The following is a 19,298-nucleotide window of genomic DNA, read 5'->3' as shown; positions in this document are numbered from 1 at the left end:
AGAGAGAGAGAGAGAGAGAGAGAGAGAGAGAGAGAGAGAGAGAGAGAGCACAACAGATATCAGCAAGAACCAACTATTTCTCTGCAAGATTTACTGCTTTTTGATTGCAGCATCTGTCTTAAGAAGTGCAAGAGAGTGGCGTCCGTCGCTGCAGAAATCGAAGAAGCAATAAGAGAAGCAACAGCTGTAAGAAGAGCGGTTGGAACAGCAAGAGAAGAAGCAGAAATAACAACATATGACGCAGAGGTACAAGAAAGAGAGATGAGAAGAGAGAAAGAGAAAGAGAGGTCAGGAGGACTGAATATGGATTTACCCAAGGCACATAGCGAGCTTTGACAAAGATGTTTTGCCTTACACAAACAATACCACCCCCAGGAGAGGACGAGCTGGTACATAGTCAACTTCATCACCTCAGCCAACCAATCACTGACGAGTACCAGACATTTGGCTTCATTAAGATATGAGGTCGAAACATATTCGACCATTCTACGACCACGGAAAAACGTGAATTACTGACTGCAATGCCCCTTAAGATTTGTGTTTATCGATGCTAATATCTATTTTTGGAGTTTCTTTAGCTATAAAATCGACAATTTGTAGTTCCAGTCAAGTTTTATTTTGTATTATCTGTAGACGATTGGCTTATTATCTATTCTTATCCTTATTATTCTCTCTCTAACCCGTTATCCTATCAAGACGACCGTGTCTACATCCAGGTATCCCTCTCACTTTATCTCTCTCTCTCTCTGAGTGTATGTGTATATTTTCTGTATGTCTCTCTCTCACCCTGTGTGTGTGTGTGTGTGTGTGTGTGTGTGTGTGTGTGTGTGTGTGTGTGTGTGTGTGTGTGTGTGTGTCTATAGATATGATAGAGGAAAATTGATCAAGGAGTCAATACATTAGACAACCAACGGTTAGAAAGGCGGGGCCAAGAGCTAACAGCTTGATCCCACAGTAGCAAATAGTAAATATAACTAATAAATACACCCGCTGACAGCTCTTCACTTAAAGAGGCAACGTATTTTTAACACAGGACTGACGTTCTCACCTCTATCACTCTCCCTTCCTCCCTCCCTCTCTCTCCCTCTCTCTATCACTCTCCCTTCCTCCCTCTCCCTCCCTCTCTCTCCCCCTCTCTCCCTCTCTCTCTCCCTCCCTCTCTCTTCAACACCCACTCACTTTGTACCCGAAGGATAGATTACCAGGAGAATATTTTTATACCATCCTATATTAACACATTTTAAAAACAATTTACTCTCCCCTCCCCCTAAAAAACCAGAATAGCCTCCGGGGAAGTTGATGCAGTCTCCCCTATAAAACAACTGCTGAAATACGCCCGTCAAAGAAAACGTAAATGTTTAGTGAGAGTGAAATCAAATTATAATGTTATTAATTGTTCATTAACGGCTAATTATTATTATTATTTGAGAGAGAGAGAGAGAGAGAGAGAGTGGGAGAATACAAAGGACATCAAATCACAATATTAATATCAAACAATAACTAAAATATGAGAGTGAAAACTCTTTCTCTCTCTTAAATGTATTTTCAAGTTCTCTATTTCTCATTAGAGAACATAATACCCGTTTTCTGTGCAGGTACATCAAAGGGAAATATGAATATTGTTTCTATATATATATATATATATATATATATATATATATATATATATATATATATATATATATATATATATATATATATATATATATAAACAATCTTTGGACAACACCCACCAGTGGGACTCGAACCCAGAAAGCACAACTACCTTCCAGTAGCTGGCATAACTAGTATGCTTTAACCCACTACGCCATCAGACCTTACAAAAGAAGTAGATAGTTCGAGATATATATATCTCAAACATCTCTACCTCCCGAAGGCACCAGATGAGTGAGGGGTCAGTCTGCAATTTTCGTCAAGCCACTGTCAATGTGAGAGAACTCGTGTCCAGCTTATAAGCCTATACTTGCATAAACCACAAGTGAAGATAAACAATCTTTGGACAACACCCACCAGTGGGACTCGAACCCAGAAAGCACAACTACCTTCCAGTAGCCGGCATATCTGGTGCCTTCGGGAGGTAGAGATGTTTGAGATATATATATCTCGAACTATCTACTTCTTTTGTAAGGTCTGATGGCGTAGTGGGTTAAAGCATACTAGTTATGCCAGCTACTGGAAGGTAGTTGTGCTTTCTGGGTTCGAGTCCCACTGGTGGGTGTTGTCCAAAGATTGTTTATCTTCACTTGTGGTTTATGCAAGTATAGGCTTATAAGCTGGACACGAGTTCTCTCACATTGACAGTGGCTTGACGAAAATTGCAGACTGACCCCTCACTCATCTGGTGCCTTCGGGAGGTAGAGATGTTTGAGATATATATATCTCGAACTATCTACTTCTTTTGTAAGGTCTGATGGCGTAGTGGGTTAAAGCATACTAGTTATGCCAGCTACTGGAAGGTAGTTGTGCTTTCTGGGTTCGAGTCCCACTGGTGGGTGTTGTCCAAAGATTGTTTATCTTCACTTGTGGTTTATGCAAGTATAGGCTTATATATATATATATATATATATATATATATATATATATATATATATATATATATATATATATATATATATATCAAAAGATAACCTTACTTTGAGATACACAATGCATCAATGCTTTAACACGTTGTATAATGTATATAATGAATTATATATTCTGTGGTTTGTATATTCGGGAAAAAATGTCTTGTTTTGATTAAATTTTCTGTAAAATTTATATATATTTTTGACCCTAGAAATTCCTGTACTGTTTTATCTTAATTTTTTTTTTGTTTATTGTTCATATATATAGTCTGGAACTTTTTAAAGTTTTTCTTTGAAAATTAGAAGGCCAGCCGATTATTGGGTGGGCATATAGCTCCGGTCCTGTGCCAGGTAAGTCCACTAACGGGATCACCATAGCCAGTGCTACTAGTCAATCAATCAACCACGACCTCAGAGGCGAAGTGAGGCCTTTAATAACTCATAAAACATGTATAAACTACCAAGAACTGAACACGAGAGGCAGAGATAATGTTTATGTGTATTTTCCCCAACTGCGTTTATGTAAATTTCTCGTTACAAATAATTTAGAGGCAGCCGGGTTATTTTTATCTGGGTGTAATAATGGCATGAGTGGAAAGAGCTAATTTGCATTAAATAATAATAATTTTTATCATTTATTTACGAACAAAGGCTACGAGGTCGTTATTATCTATTTACTAAATACGAACTGTAAGGGGTTACACTTGAGATAAGAGGTGCATGAAGATCTCTTAAGTGGAGACTTAAGACCTAAATATTTATTCAACGAGAGAAGGAACAATGTTGTTGATCCTTAGGGAGGGCAGGAACAAGTTCCTTGCTCCTTACAGTGTCCAGGAACAAGTTCCTTGCTCCTTACAGTGTACAGGAACAATATTTCTGCTTCTTCGTATCGAGGACCTATAAAAAGCGTTGCATCAACGGCTGTAAACAGGATTCCACTTTATATAAGCCACCAATTTCGCCCAACCGTGTCAGGTCACAGCCACCCAGCTGTTACGACGCGTCCTAAACTCTCTGAGACCGTCTCATTGTTGACCAACTTCACCCTATCTTCCACAGGCCAGATTCACGAAGCAGTTACGCAAGCACTTAAGAACGTGTACATCTTTCCGCAATCTTTGATGGCTTTGTTTACATTTATTAAACAGTTTACAAGCATGAAAACTTCAGAATCAACTGTTGTTATTGTTATAAACAGCCTCCTGGTGCTTTGGAGCTCATTAACTGTTTAATAATTGTAAACAAAGCCGCCAAAGATTGAGAAAAGATGTACAAGTTCGTAACTGCTTGCATAACTGCTTCGTGAATTTGGCCCCAGGTTCGTAAGTGGTTGCGTAAGTGCTTCGTGAATCTGGCCCCAGGTTCGTAAGTGGTTGCGTAACTGCTTCGTGAATCTGGCCCCAGGTTCGTAAGTGGTTGCGTAACTGCTTCGTGAATCTGGCCCCCAGTTCTTGACCTTCTGACCTGCCATTTGACGCCTGTAAATCTAAAGCCTGTAAAGCAAACCTTACTTTTTATCCATGTGGTTATATCTCGTCAATGTATCTTTGATTTACAGGACGAATAGACCCTGGATAAGGAGAGAAGAGGAACGAGTGAACTCAAAGGACAGTTTTTGGGACTAGATTCTGTCTGGGATAATCCCAATTCCCTCTTCATCCTTCACTATCACCCCTTTGGGATACTATTCTGGGTAATTTTGCCATGAATATGGAGTGTGTGGTGTTGCCAGAGATGGGGGGAGAGGAGAGGAGAGGGAGGAGAGAGAAGGAAAGGGGGAAAGGGAAGGAATTTAGAGAGGAGACAATGTGGAGAATAGAGACACAGAGGAGAAGAGATGTGAATAGTGGAAGAGAGAGGGTGAGGATGTTGAGAGGGAAGAAAAGAGAATGATGAGAGGGGGAAAAAAAGAGGATGCGTAGAAGAAAATGTAATACGGGTGTCTGGGAAAGTAAGAGCAGGAAAAGATAAAGAAATGGGCGGGAGAGAGTCTTGACATTAATGGGAATGAGAATGGAGAGGTCAGCTGGTGAAGACTGAGAGAGGTGAGAGAAAATGGGGGAGGGTGAGTAGGTAGGGAGGAAGAGGAGGACACGAGGGAAGGAGGGAGGGAGGGAGGGATAAAAGGAGAGAGGAAGTAGAGGAAGGAAGAAAGAAAAAGGAAATATGAAAGTAGGTGGAGAGGTTGGCTAATTTTTGTTTCCATTTAGCACATGTAATATCCTGATAACAGAGAGAGAGAGAGAGAGAGAGAGAGAGAGAGAGAGAGAGAGAGAGAGAGAGAGAGAGAGAGAGAGAGAGAGAGAGAGAGAGAGAGAGAGAGAGAGAGAAATAAAGAGAGTTAATACCATATATTCTTGCAGAGTGGTGCAATAACTAATTAGCAAAGCCTTTTTAACCATTTTAATCATTAGTTTAATTCTCTAACAATGTCACCACTCTTCTTTTCATATTGACAAACACAATTGTATGATGAGAAAGCTTTAAACATTTAATTGTCTAACCCCATTCCATGGAATGGGTTAACCCATTCCACCCTATCACAGGAGTTCTCTCTGGTATGTATTGGAGCCCCTCGACACACCAGTACCAACCTATTCCGCCTCCTTTATCTATCGAATTAGTTTTTAGAATATTATATGTCGTTATCATGTCCCCTCAGTCCCTTGTCTCCTTCAGTGTGGTCAGGTTAACCTTGGTCAAAACTAAGCTCTTTTTTTTTACATATCTTTTCATCTTTATTTTGAAGTTCTGCAGTTAGGAATTGTTCGCCTCGGCTGCATACTCTAGGCAAAGTCTCTCGTAGGTTATGTATAGCAATCGAAAAGACAAATTTATCTAATTTTCTGAAGGTAATCCTGACGCGGGCCAGAGTGTGTGTCTCTGGCATTATATTTGGCTGTGTGGTTTTCTTCTCATCTGATGAAGAAATATTCTCCTTGTTCTCTGTACTGCTGTTCTGGTGTTATTTAGCTCTCATCCTCGTAACTGTTCAATTGTCTTGACTAAAGTCCAGTATTAATGTTTGTGCACACCTCTGGTGCCTAATCACTTGGGCTGGACGGTAGAGCAACGGTCTCGTTTCATGCAGGTCGGCGTTCAATCCCCGATCGTCCACAAGTGGTTGGGCACCATTCCTTCCCCCCGTCCCATCCCAGATCCTTATCCTGACCCCTTTCCCAGTGCTATATAGTCGTAATGGGTTGGCGGTTTCTCCTGATGGTTCCTTTCCCTTCCCACCTTTGAAGAGTGTCTATTTCATGTCCTAATTCATCACAGTCATCCTCTGATCTGATTCCACTCATCAACGTTTCATCAACGGCCACCGATGATTCAAAGGACCCAATTTCCTGTAGGGTCGTTATCGTACCTTTGGGACAAAATGAGGCCTCGTGGTGACCCTCTTTGCTTATCTCCATTCTCTAATCTTCACTCTCACTGTGACCCTTTGTCTTTCTCCTGTGAGGTACTCTCAGAAAACAATACAAACTACTATTTTAGATTCTCGAAACCTCTATATCTTGTTTAAATATGACTCTCTTTGTGCGAGATAATGTCAAATGCTTTTCACAATCAAGGAACACGGAATCTGCAATCTGCACAACCGTATCTCTCTTGTTTGAATGATATCATCTCGTTGAGAAACGTTATTATGTTTGTGAAGCAGTTTGTTAACGCTGGAAAGCTATTCAACACCTTCTGGTTACTGAATATGTAAACGTTTCTACATATTGAGGACGCTAGTATGAGAACAGAGGCAGGTGAAGAAAGCATACTTGTGCAGGCGATGAGTCACAATAACGTGGCTAAAGTATGTTGACCAGACCATACACTAGAAGGTGAAGGGACGACCACGTTTCGGCCCGTCCAGGACCATTCTCAAGTCGATTGTTATGGTCCAGGACGGACTGAAACGTCGTCGTCCCTTCACCTTCTAGTGTGTGGTCTGATCAAGAAAGCATAAGCAGAAACACATTAGCCATTTTCCAATAGTATGGTAACTATTCCCCCTTTTAATGAGTTTAATTTATAGCAAGGGAGCTGCATAAAATATCCACTGAATATTTTAGAATAGTGAGATGAAGTGTGGCTCTCATCTGTTCCTCTAGTTGTTTAATGACTACGTTGATCAGTCCTGGTTGATCAGTCCTGGTTGATCAATCCTGGTTGATCAGTCCTGGTTGATCAGTCCTGGTTGATCTGTCCTGGTTGATCAGTCCTGGTTGATCAGTCCTGGTTGATCAATCCTGGTTGATCAGTCCTGGTTGATCAGTCCTGGTTGATCAATCCAGCAACCAGGAGGCCTGGTCGACGACCGGGCCACGGGGACGCTAAGCCCCGGAAGCACCTCAAGGTAACCTCAAGGTAAGGTACGTCTCGTGTGGCGGCAATGTTGGTGGGCCTTTCAATAGATTCTTGTCAGTGGGTAACTTAGATCTCGTGACTCACCTGAGTTTCCAGCTTAGAAAATATCATGGAAACCTCTATTGTATGTTTGCCTTATTTCCTTATTATTCCTCATGGGTTCGCTCTTTCGTGTAGTCTAATAATCTGGTAATTCACACATCTCTCTCGAAACCTCCGTTTCTTAGTGGACCAATCCAGCACTGCTTATTCAGCTTCTCTCAGATAACTCATTTTGGCAAGCGACAAAATATTTTTTGTATTTTTGTTTTCTTCCTGGATCTGTTTCCTCTGGCTTTCTCTTGTGTACTAACCTAGTTGTACTTGCAGGGGGCGGGGGGGGGGGGGGGGTTGAGCTCTGGCTCTTTGGTCCCGCCTCTCAACTGTCAACCAACTGGTGTACAGGGTCCTGAGCCTACTGGGCTCTATCATATCTACACTTGCAACTGTGTATGGAGTCTGCCTCCACCACATCACTTCTTAATGCATTCCAGGGACCTGACGTGCTCATTTTGAGCCCTGAAGCGCTCGTCCTGGGGTTGGAGAGCTAATTACCCGCGATATTGAGCAGTTGTTAGAGCCTCGTTGCCTGCGTTAGTTGTCAGCGCTCGAGCGTTCATGCCAGGAGCTCATGGAGTCGGTTTATCTTGCAATACAATAAAATATTATCGCCCGTCCTCCAGGGCATAGCTGGGATTGCTGGAACACAGCACCCGGATTTTAATATAATAACCGAGTAAATACGTGACTCCGGTTTAGCTTTGTCTACCGGATTAATCCGGATTGATACATTCTTCCGGCGGTAGCTCTGGAGGACCAGAAACCCTAAATGTTTACATTAAAATAACTGGGTCGACGGTTCCTTGTGCGCTTCGCTAAAAAAAACAAAAACAAAAATAACTTTTTTCTTTGCAACTATGCAATATTTTATTTTTAATGCAACCGTTATTAAAATATTTTGAGTATGTTAAAATCTACATACAGTAAATTCATGTTTATTGCAGAGCTTCCGTGAGGTTATTGGAACGCTGCTTCAAGCCTTTGTTGGTCCGTTGAGAATATGAGACTCCAGAGGAAGGGATGGGGGGGGGGGGTGGTGTTTGGGTTTAGGGTGGATGGGGTCGTGGTGTTTGGGTTGATGGGGGGCTGGGGTCGTGGTGTTTGGGTTGATGGGGGGCTGGGGTCGTGGTGTTTGGGTTGATGGGGGGCTGGGGTCGTGGTGTTTGGGTTGATGGGGGGCTGCGGTCGTGGTGTTTGGGTTGATGGGAGGCTGGGGTCGTGGTGTTTGGGTTGATGGGGGGCTGGGGTCGTGGTGTTTGGGTTGATAGGGGGGCTGGGGTCGTGGTGTTTGGGTTGATGGGGGGCTGGGGTCGTGGTGTTTGGGTTGATGGGGGGCTGGGGTTGTGGTGTTTGGGTTGATGGGGGGCTGGGGTTGTGGTGTTTGGGTTGATGGGGGGCTGGGGTCGTGGTGTTTGGGTTGATGGGGGGCTGGGGTCGTGGTGTTTGGGTTGATGGGGGGCTGGGGTCGTGGTGTTTGGGTTGATGGGGGGCTGGGGTCGTGGTGTTTGGGTTGATGGGGGGCTGGGGTTGTGGTGTTTGGGTTGATGGGGGGCTGGGGTCGTGGTGTTTGGGTTGATGGGGGCTGGGGTCGTGGTGTTTGGGTTGATGGGGGGCTGGGGTCGTGGTGTTTGGGTTGATGGGGGGCTGGGGTCGTGGTGTTTGGGTTGGAGGGGGGATTGAGGTGTTTGGAGCTGATGGGGGGGGGGAAGGGTTTGGAATAAAATCGTCTCCTGTGTGAAAATGATTCATTATTTTGTTATCATACGTATTAATACTTCTGTAATCATTAAAATGTTTCCAGGTCACGGAAGATTGTGTTGTTGATAACACATATAATAATATTTTCGGAAGCAAGGCATTCTGGATATTATTAATTTGACTTCGCAACTGTATTTTTGTCACATTATTGGAACGTCGCTACAAGACTTTAATGTACCTTCCTGAATCCAAGTCGTCGGATTTTGATTAGAATCTTTTTACATATTCATGTCGATTTAATGAGAAATATTCAAGGTATTCATCTCATTTTCATTAGCGACATTTAATATGTGTCGTTTTGATGCAGTTGGCGTTTACCTACTGTATTAAACCTACAAAAAAATAAATCCATTGCTAAAAATAAAGATCGTGCAAACTACAATTAATACAAAATGTAACGAAGCAAAATCGTGTTGAATCGATTCAAAGGATAAATTAGATCGAGTCCAATCTTTAGGAGAATCCAATGCTCTTCCTGTTTACAGTACTCTGCTCGGATCTGTTTTGATTCTGAACCCGTTTATGATAACCCAGTTCTCTTTCATCCTTTAGATTCTTTATGGTGAGGTGTTCTATAGAGCCTTTATGATTCGAATCCTGATTTTTGATTAGCGAGCATATTAAAAACTTGTTGTTGTCGATTGGAAAGGGAAAAGGGGAGGGAGGGAGGGAGGGGAATTTTAGTACTTCGTGAGGTGTTGAGTTCGTTGATATTGATGCTGTGGTCTATATCTTTGTTAGTATTAATGGTTTAGTCAATATCTTTGCTGCTATTGATGGTTTGGTCAATATCTTTCTTTTTTGAGAATCACCAGAAACCCTTGTGATTGGGGGATTGAATGACTGGAATTCTAATATAGAGAGTCCCAAGTGAGCTCCGTAACTGGGCTGAGAGGCCTACGTGTGAATTCTGTGGCTCGTATAGAGCTCCAACTGAGCTCTGTGGCTCGTGTAGAGCCCCAACTGAGCTCTGTGGCTCGTGTAGAGCCCCAACTGAGCTCTGTGGTTCGTGTAGAGCCCCAACTGAGCTCTGTGGCTCGTGTAGAGCCCCAACTGAGCTCTGTGGCTCGTGTAGAGCCCCAACTGAGCTCTGTGGTTCGTGTAGAGCCCCAACTGAGCTCTGTGGCTCGTGTAGAGCCCCAACTGAGCTCTGTGGCTCGTGTAGAGCCCCAACTGAGCTCTGTGGCTCGTGTAGAGCCCCAACTGAGCTCTGTGGCTCGTGTAGAGCCCCAACTGAGCTCTGTGGCTCGTGTAGAGCCCCAACTGAGCTCTGTGGCCGGTGCGTTTTATTGTACTATAAATAAAAACCCAGATTTTTTTTCTGCAGCTTGGAAAAACAAAATAAAAAAGCATAGATGTATTAGTAATGCAGTATACTGTAGTGGTGTGTTACGGATGTATTTTGTATATCGAGTGAACGTGTATAACCTGTATGTTATTTGTAGAATAAATCGAACTTTCAAGTATTTTTAAAAATGAATAAAATGTTTGTGTCATTTCCTATATAAATATATATAACTTGTATGTTTGTAAGGCGCGGGTTCTGACTTCAAGCTTATTATAAGCTTGAAGTTAGACGCTAAGTTCAAGCTTCTATTAATAGAACTCCCACCTGGTCTCCATGGCAACATCTTAGCTGCTCTGAGAGATGCTTGAGGCAATAGTGACGAGGATAGCATTATATGCAGCCCGTGATGCGTATGTTTTTCCTCTCTAAGAGGAGGACTATAGAGACTTGTGAGACAGCTCCTCCACTCTCATTAGCACTACTATCACCACCACTATCACCACCACTACCACCACAATTTGATTCAAGACAGGTAGACAACTGTTTGATCCACACATGATACACTTGCTCTTCCTATATTCCTCTTCTCTCTTCTCTTCTCTCTTCTAATCACCTCTTCCTCCACCTCCTCATTCTTCATGAATAAAGTAATAGGTTTCAAAATGGTTTATGACTTGAGGAAAACTCCTCATCGCTCCACATCGAGGATGACTCGAAGCTCTTCCTATAGACTCAAAGATTAACCATATATAAGACTTAACTTTCTGTTAATCTTACCTCTATTAGGCTGACTGTTGGAATTAATTGAGATCTCTCGAGTTAAAAGTCCAATATGTTGACCAGGACACGGGTTGCTTTACCCACGTTGGCAAGGCCAAACAGACGGTCATTTTGGCCTTGCCAACGTCCTCTCCAGTTGTAACAACGTCACAAAATTGATGTGCTAAATTACCCGAACCTAACCATGTGACCTAACACATAGGATATGAATGTGTTACAAAGTTATGAGCCAAGGGAAATTTTCTCTAATGTTGAAATGGTTTTTATATCATTGACATGTAGTTCAGAATGATTGTTTGACCCCCCCCCCCATTCACGTCCTAACCCCCCTTCACCTCCTCATCACCTCATAAACACAAAATCCGGTAGGGAAAACTGCCTGTACACGTTGGCCATCAATCAAAACCAATATCCAGATAGGTAATTCAATCCACAATCAATCCACGAATGACAATGATCATAATCTTACCAATGACCTATAAGCGACGCTTCATCAATCATCAATGACAACACAAGCCAATCAATACCATGGTCTGTGACTCAGCGGACCAATCAGACGTGACCTGGACATGTCAAGGACATGAAAAGTAATGGAATGATTCCAGTCGCCTAGACATATTAAGACAGCTCACTAATAGTCAAGATTTACAAAGTAAACAAGGACCTTCCTTATGATTCTGCTGCCTGATCAGTTTTTTCCACAAACACGAATGGAAAACATTCACGTTTTGCATTAAGTCTATGATACTTGATATCGCTAAATCTGTGATAGTTGATATCGCTAAATCTGTGATAGTTGATATCGCTAAATCTGTGATAGTTGATATCGCTAAATCTGTGATAGTTGATATCGCTAAATCTGTAATAGTTGATATCGCTAAATCTGTGATAGTTGATATCGCTAAATCTGTGATAGTTGATATTGCTAAATCTGTAATAGTTGATATCGCTAAATCTGTGATAGTTGATATCGCTAAATCTGTAATAGTTGATATCGCTAAATCTGTGATAGTTGATATCGCTAAATCTGTGATAGTTGATATCGCTAAATCTGTAATAGTTGATATCGCTAAATCTGTGATAGTTGATATTGCTAAATCTGTAATTGTTGATATCGCTAAATCTGTGATAGTTGATATCGCTAAATCTGTAATAGTTGATATTGATATTGTTAAATCTGTAATTGGGGATACGGAAACCAGATGAACTGAGTGGGTGGTTCTTCCAAACTACCACTACTACCTCCTCTGCTAACCACCATCACTAACCTCAAATCACCAACACCACCACAACTACTTACCCCTTTGACGCACTGCCACTCTACCAGCCTCTGACCACAACCATCACTCAACCTCCACCCAAACTACCATTAGAGGCCCCCCCTTTCTCTAGTTTCTTCATAACTTCCTTCACCCTAAGTCCATTATAACCCCTTAACTAATGACATTAATCCTCTTAAACTATGATTTCAAACCCAACTTGCAAACAAATTAACCCGTGACTAAACCAATCACTATCTAGAGCTAATCACAACTATTACCTGAAAGGTAGCACCAATCAACCACTAACCACAATAATCCGTTACCTTTAACCACTACCGACAAACAGGCAGTGAAATTGGAAATTGGAACAAAAGCCAGTGAGCTTTTGTTCCAACTTCGGACCCAAAAGGCACTGATAATCCCTACCTAGAAACTCTAACTAGGGGCGAGATTCACGAAGCAGTTACGCAAGTACTTTACGAACGTGTACATCTTTTCTCAATCTTTGACGGCTTTGGTTACATTTATTAAACAGTTTTCAAGCATGAAAACTTCCCAATCAACTGTTGTTATTGTTATAAACAGCCTCCTGGTGCTTCGGAGCTCATTAACTGTTTAATAATTGTAAACAAAGCCGCCAAAGATTCAGAAAAGATGTTCAGGTTCGTAAGCGCTTGCGTAACTGCTTCGTGAATCTGGCCCCAGCACTTATATTGACCACGTAACCGGTCGCCACTATTCATATTGACCACGTAACCGGTCGCCACTATTCTCACACTAACCAAGCTCTATCCACCTTCCACAGGACGAGAAGGGGACGCCGTTCAACAAGCCGACGTCGACTATACGGCCGATCTTCTAGAGCGGCTCTTAGCACGGACACAAAAGTGAGTACCTTCCCTAGAGCCTCTAGAGTGACCTTCCCTAGAGCCTCTAGAGTGACCTTCCCTAGAGCCTCTAGAGTGACCTTCCCTAGAGCCTCTAGAGTGACCTTCCCTAGAGCCTCTAGAGTGACCTCTACACGCTTTAGAGGGCCTCTTCTAACGTGAAAGGGAAGATGGCCGCTCATGTTGAACTCAAGGGGCACTTCCGATCAGGTTTCCAGGTTCCAGGGCGCGAGGAACTGGGGTGAGCGATTGGAGTGGGGGATTGGGATTAGGGATTACAGTGAAGGGTTGGGATCAGCAGTTGCAGTTGAGGGAATGTGATTAGGGATTACAGTGAAGGGTTGGGGTCAACAGTTGCAATTGAGGGATTGGGGAGTAGCATTCTGATGAGGAAAAAGGGTGAAGGATTGGGGTGATGGACTAGGGAGACAGATTGGAATGAAAGATGAGGATGAAGGATTGGATTGAAAGATCGAGGATTTGCTGAACGATTTAGTTGAGGTGATGAACTGGGCTTAGAAATTGGGGTTAGAGATTGGGGGTTTTGGGGAGGATTGGGTTTAAGGACTCAGGTAGAAGAGGGTGGAGGACAGTGGAGAAATAACGAATGAGGTTTCTAATATTTACAAGAACTAAATTCTGGGTCTCAGTTTTCATCCATCTCAATGGTGAAAACGTGAGGTATCTTTGAGAAGCTGATGATGCAAACATAGTCATAGCAGGGTCATCAATATGTATTTTGGAAGAGAGAGATATGAGATGGAGTTTTAAATCCGTTCAAGAGGCGAGAAGCAAAATCTCTTTGAACCACACTAAAAGGATTCCAGGGTAGGAATAGAGGGGGGGGGGGGAGGGGGTGTTGTTCGTGTGTATTACGAAGGCTGTGTATACTTTCTTGAAGCATACAACCTGGACTTTATATTATACAGGATGTATATTTTCCTGAACCCCAACTGAGCCTTGTGAGTAGGTCCCTCACAGTAGATCATTGTGTCACGAAGTTCGCAGTAGTACATGGTGCTACTGTGTACCTCTGGTACTACTGTGTACCCTTGGTGCTACTGTGTACCTCCTGGCACTACTGTGTACCCTTGATGCTACTGTGTACCTCCTGGCACTACTGTGTACCCTGGTACTACTGTGTACCCCCTGGTACTACTGTGTACCCTCTGGTGCTACTGTGTACCCCCTGGTACTACTGTGTACCCTTGGGGCTACTGTGTAAACCTGGTACTACTGTGTACCTCTGGTACTACTGTGTACCCCCCTGGTGTTACTGTGTACCTCTGGTACTACTGTGTATCCCCCTGGTACTACTGTGTACCCCTCTGGTACCACTGTATACCCATGGTACCACTGTGTACCCTTGGTGCCACTGTGTACCCCTGGTACTGCTGTGTACCCCTGGTACTACTGTGTACCCCTGGTATTACTGTACCCCCTGGTACTACTGTGTACCCCTGGTACTACTGTGTACCCCCTGGTATTACTGTACCCCCTGGTACTACTGTGTACTCCTGGTACTACTGTGTACCCCTGGTACTACTGTGTACCCTGGTACTACTGTGTACCCCCTGGTGCTACTGTATACCCCTGGTACCACTGCAACCCCTGGTACTACTGCGTACCCCCTGGTACCACTGTGTTCCCCTGGTACCACTGTGTACCCCTGGTACTACTGTGTACCCTTGGTGCTACTGTGTACCCCTGGTACTACTGTGTACCCCTGGTACTACTGTGTACCCCTGGTACTACTGTGTACCCCTGGTACTACTGTGTACCCCTGGTACTACTGTGTACCCTCCTGGTACTACTGTATACCCCTGATACCACTGTACCCCCAGGTACCACTGTACCCTCCTGGTACTACTGTACCCCCTGGTACTACTGTGTACCCCACTGGTACCACTGTACCCTCCTGGTATTACTGGTAATACAGGTACAAGTTTGAGCGCCAAGGCAGAGGGTAGTTTTCTTATATAAAACAGAAAAGGAATACAAAAACGGGTCTCTACTTGTCTTATAATTGTCAATAAGAAACAAGTGTGTTCCTAAGACGGGTTTAAGAATAGAGAAAAAGTTAGACAATATAGATAATAGGAATATAAGGGCAGACTGAGTGACTACTAACTTATCTAGAACTCTTAACAGAGTCATTCGCTCGATATGCACGTACTTATAACCTTTAAGTTAAGCTTACACTCTAATTCACACTCACACTTGGATCGTTTCAGTGAGGGGATTTTATTGATTTCTTCTTCTGGAAAAAATATGACGAAAGTGTGTGTATTTTATGTGTGTGTGTGTGTGTTTGTGTGTGTGTGTGTGTGTGTGTGTGTGTGTGTGTGTGTGTGTGTGTGTGTGTGTGTGTCTGTACTCACCTATTTGTACTCACCTATTTGTGCTTGCGGGGGTTGAGCTTTGGCTCTTTGGTCCCGCCTCTCAACTGTCAATCAACTGGTGTACAGATTCCTATGTGTGTGTGTGTGTGTGTGTATGTGTGTGTGTGTGCGTGCGTCTGACCGGCTGTGGTCTCCAATCTGCTTGGGTCTGAGTCAGCCTGTTTGTCTTCATCTGCTTGTGAGACACAAACGCACCAAACCGGATTACAAAGGTCATTCGTCTCTGAGAAAATAGGATCAATCCGGATAGGAATCCAATAATACGAGAACGTAAACTAGTTTTTTGAGAGCAGACCCTGAGAAATATTTATCTTCTGGTCATGATTTTAACAGGATAGACAAGATCATGATATATGAGATGATACGAACATGATTGACATGATAGGAACATGAACGTAAAGATAGTGACGTAAATTAGAGGGAAATACCCCAATCTACACCCCACAAACACCAGACTACACCACAATACACCCACAAACACCAGACTACACCACAATACACCCACAAACACCAGACAATCCTCCTGTCAACAATATTTACTAACTGGCAGCTGCAGAACCCTCCATGACTGGGCGTGTTTTGCTTGCAGCTTCCACTCATATTTGTTTGATTAGTCTGATTTGCAATTCAGAATCTGAATTATGGGCTGTTGGTAGCGTGGGTGCTTGTGTATTTAGATGGCAGCTGAGAGAGGACCATTTGGAGTGATGGTAGCTGAGAGAGGAACACTTTTCACAAGCATGAAGATCCCTGAGATGACGTCACAAGCTGAGCTAGGCAGGACCCAACATGTTGTATGAAGGGGTCGGGAGCGTGTGAATAATTCAAGGCAGGACCAGATGAAAGAATTTCACGCGAGTCTCTGAACCCCACTACATGACGTCAGAGCGGGGTCCGAACCCCAACAGCTGGGGTCAGGGGGTAGTGGGGGGAAAGATAGGGGAAGGGAGGGGGACGACTACGACATCTCAACCAGACCAATAACAGTCTCTTGGCTGTCTCACAGAGGGTCGTTTCTCTTTCTTAAAACATGTAAACAGACTCGTTCCCAGCACTTGACTGAACAGCGGAAGAATAGGACATCTCTACTGTCTCTCAAGTGTCCAGTTAAGACATGTGGGTGCTGGGACAAGCTGAGCAGCAGTAAGCACAGCAGTACATGTGGGTGCTGGGACCAGCTGAGCAGCAGCGAGCACAGCAGTACATGTGGGTGGAGGAGGAAGATGTCCTCTTAAAATAATAGAAGTATAACCTAATCGACAGTGATACCATCACGAACCATCACAGGTCCGACAGTATGTAGCCTCAGGTGACACAACAGGGGATGGCTTTTGGATACTTCACTAGATTAACGATTTTAAATTTCATACAAAAATAAAAAAACTGGTTTTGCCTAATCAGAAAGGTTCAAACCCAAGCATCCTACCTAACCTATTGGTCACGGAACGTCGATATTACGGTGCTCAACTCTGCAGTTTTGACAGAGAGACAGAGACAGAGACCTGGACAGGTCGTCTGGGGGAGAGGCTATTACATCTCAAGGAAACTGGAGCTGTCAAATGATGCACTTCACATGCTCAAGCCTCAGCTCTGATCGTTTCTGTAGCCGTATGGTCGTATGGTCGTATGGTCGTGTGGTCGTGTGGTAGTTTGGTCGTGTGGTAGTGTGGTCGTGTGGGTAACAACTAGATCAAAGTGGTTGATGATTGGACAGTTTCAGGCTGGGCGCATCGGGGAATTGCTACTCATCTGTCTCTAGGGTGGAAATAACACTGGAAATGAGAGAGAGAGAGAGAGAGAAGGAGAGACATAGAGAGGGAAAGAGAGAGATAGAGAGAGAAAGAGAGAAAGCTTAAGAAAGCGGGATTAATACGGAGAGCCAAATCGAGAGAGAAATACATTGTGAAAGAGAGACAGAGATAAATAAATTGAGAGAAACATTGAGAAAAATATATTGAGTGAACTGGACAGAGAATAAAAAACAATTCAGACCCGGATAACAATTGTTATCGCGTTTCCGTAGATAGCAGCAGGAAACGGGTGCTAACAAACAAGATAACAGCAGCAATAAATTGGCGATAACAGCCAAAATGATAGCAGCAGGAAACTGCTGATAACAGCCAAGATGAATGTGATCTTCTTGAATCCCACGACATATAATTGTAATCACAGTAAATGGGGTTTGAGATTAGAACACGATATCAGTGGAAAGGTATACGAGATACGGAGTCGAGTATCAGAGGTATAAGTTTGAAATTAGGGGCATAGTATCAGTAACACTGCACCTACTTATAACTTATACCACCCCATTTAACCGGATTGCCAAATCTCTCTCGTTGCCTCAGTATAACTAAGGTTGAGAAAGGATGCTGTACTCATCAACTTTAAGATGAACAACTGATGCTGTACTCATCAACTTTAAGATGAACAACTGATGCTGTACTCATCAGCTGGAAGGTGAATTGCTCAGCTCATAGCTGAGTGGGCTGAGCAACGCTCCACAGGCTGGTTACACCATCGGTGGCTAGTTAACTGTTGACTGTTCACACCAACGGTTGTAAGTATACTGTTGACTGTTCATACCAACGGAGACAGATTTACTGTTCAACATAGACTCATCCTGCAACACAGAGGTCGCAACAGATTTCTATCAAGCACAAGTGAGGGATTACAATGTCAAAGGATATTATCTACCAGGATTATGTTGTCTAAGGATAGTATCTACCAGGATTATGTTGTCTAAGGATAGTATCTACCAGGATTATGTTGTCTAAGGATAGTATCTACCAGGATTATGTTGTCTAAGGATAGTATCTACCAGGATTATGTTGTCTAAGGATAGTATCTACCAGGATTATGTTGTCAAAGGATATTATCTACCAGGATTACGTTGCCAAAGGATATTATCTACCAGGATTATGTTGTCAAAGGATATTATCTACCAGGATTATGTTGTCAAAGGATATTATCTACCAGGATTATGTTGTCAAAGGATATTATCTACCAGGATTACGTTCCCAAAGGATATTATCTACTAGGATTATGTTGTCAAAGGATATTATCTACCAGGATTATGTTCCCAAAGGATATTATCTACCAGGATTATGTTCCCAAAGGATATTATCTACCAGGATTATGTTGTCAAAGGATATTATCTACCAGGATTATGTAGTCAAAGGATATTATCTACTAGGATTGAAGGAAGTTCTACTGTTATCTAACTTCACACATCAGGTACAATCAGAGTTGAGATTGAAGGGTTGAGATTGAGTTGATCTAAGGGTCGTTAGTTCCATAGAAACTGAACTTTGTTATCTTCAGTATCTTAAAGAAAATAACTTCCAGTCTCTCAAAAGATTGATATCATGAAATTTATTCTTAACGCTAGATATCTCGCCGGATATCTTCTTGATAACCACTAGGGAGGTTAGTGGCGAGTCAATCGTGGTCCTCTGGGGCCAGATTCACGAAGCAGTTACGCAAGCACTTGCGAACCTGTACATCTTTTCTCAACCTTTGATAGCTTGGTTTACAATTATTAAACAGTTAATGAGCTCCAAAGCACCAGGAGGCTGTTTATAACATTAACAACAGTTGATTGGCAAGTTTTCGTGCTTGTAAACTGTTTAATAAATGTAACCAAAGCCGTCAAAGATTGAGGAAAGATGTACACGTTCGTAAGAACTTGCGTAACTGCTTCGTGAATCTGGCCTCTGGGTCTGTGCCTTGACTGTCATACACAGAAAGATCAGTAATCTATTAGATAATGTTTTTTCTATATATAAGCTACGTAAATAGCTTATATATACAAAATAAACAAATAATAGCTTCCCAATTAATGTGGGCAGTATAGACCTTTGCCTGTCCGAGGCAGACGTCAGTTTACCCTC

At 42.8% G+C, this 19,298-nt stretch overlaps 1 protein-coding gene across 1 annotated transcript in view; it reads left to right on the top strand.

The window, feature by feature from the left end:
- The window catches only part of LOC123771986 (uncharacterized), a 46,796-nt gene that overhangs the window by 15,466 nt on the left and 12,032 nt on the right, over positions 1 to 19,298 (top strand). Inside the window, exon 2 of the mRNA XM_069337827.1 lies at positions 12,925 to 13,006. Coding sequence (XP_069193928.1) covers positions 12,925 to 13,006 — 82 coding nt within the window. The remainder of the gene's footprint in view (positions 1 to 12,924; positions 13,007 to 19,298) is intronic.

This window comes from Procambarus clarkii, chromosome 38 (assembly GCF_040958095.1).
Source record: "Procambarus clarkii isolate CNS0578487 chromosome 38, FALCON_Pclarkii_2.0, whole genome shotgun sequence".
In the NCBI taxonomy this organism is placed as follows: domain Eukaryota; kingdom Metazoa; phylum Arthropoda; class Malacostraca; order Decapoda; family Cambaridae; genus Procambarus; species Procambarus clarkii.
The sequence above is the reverse complement of the archived record's forward strand: the minus strand, read 5'-3'. Positions and strand labels throughout refer to the sequence as shown.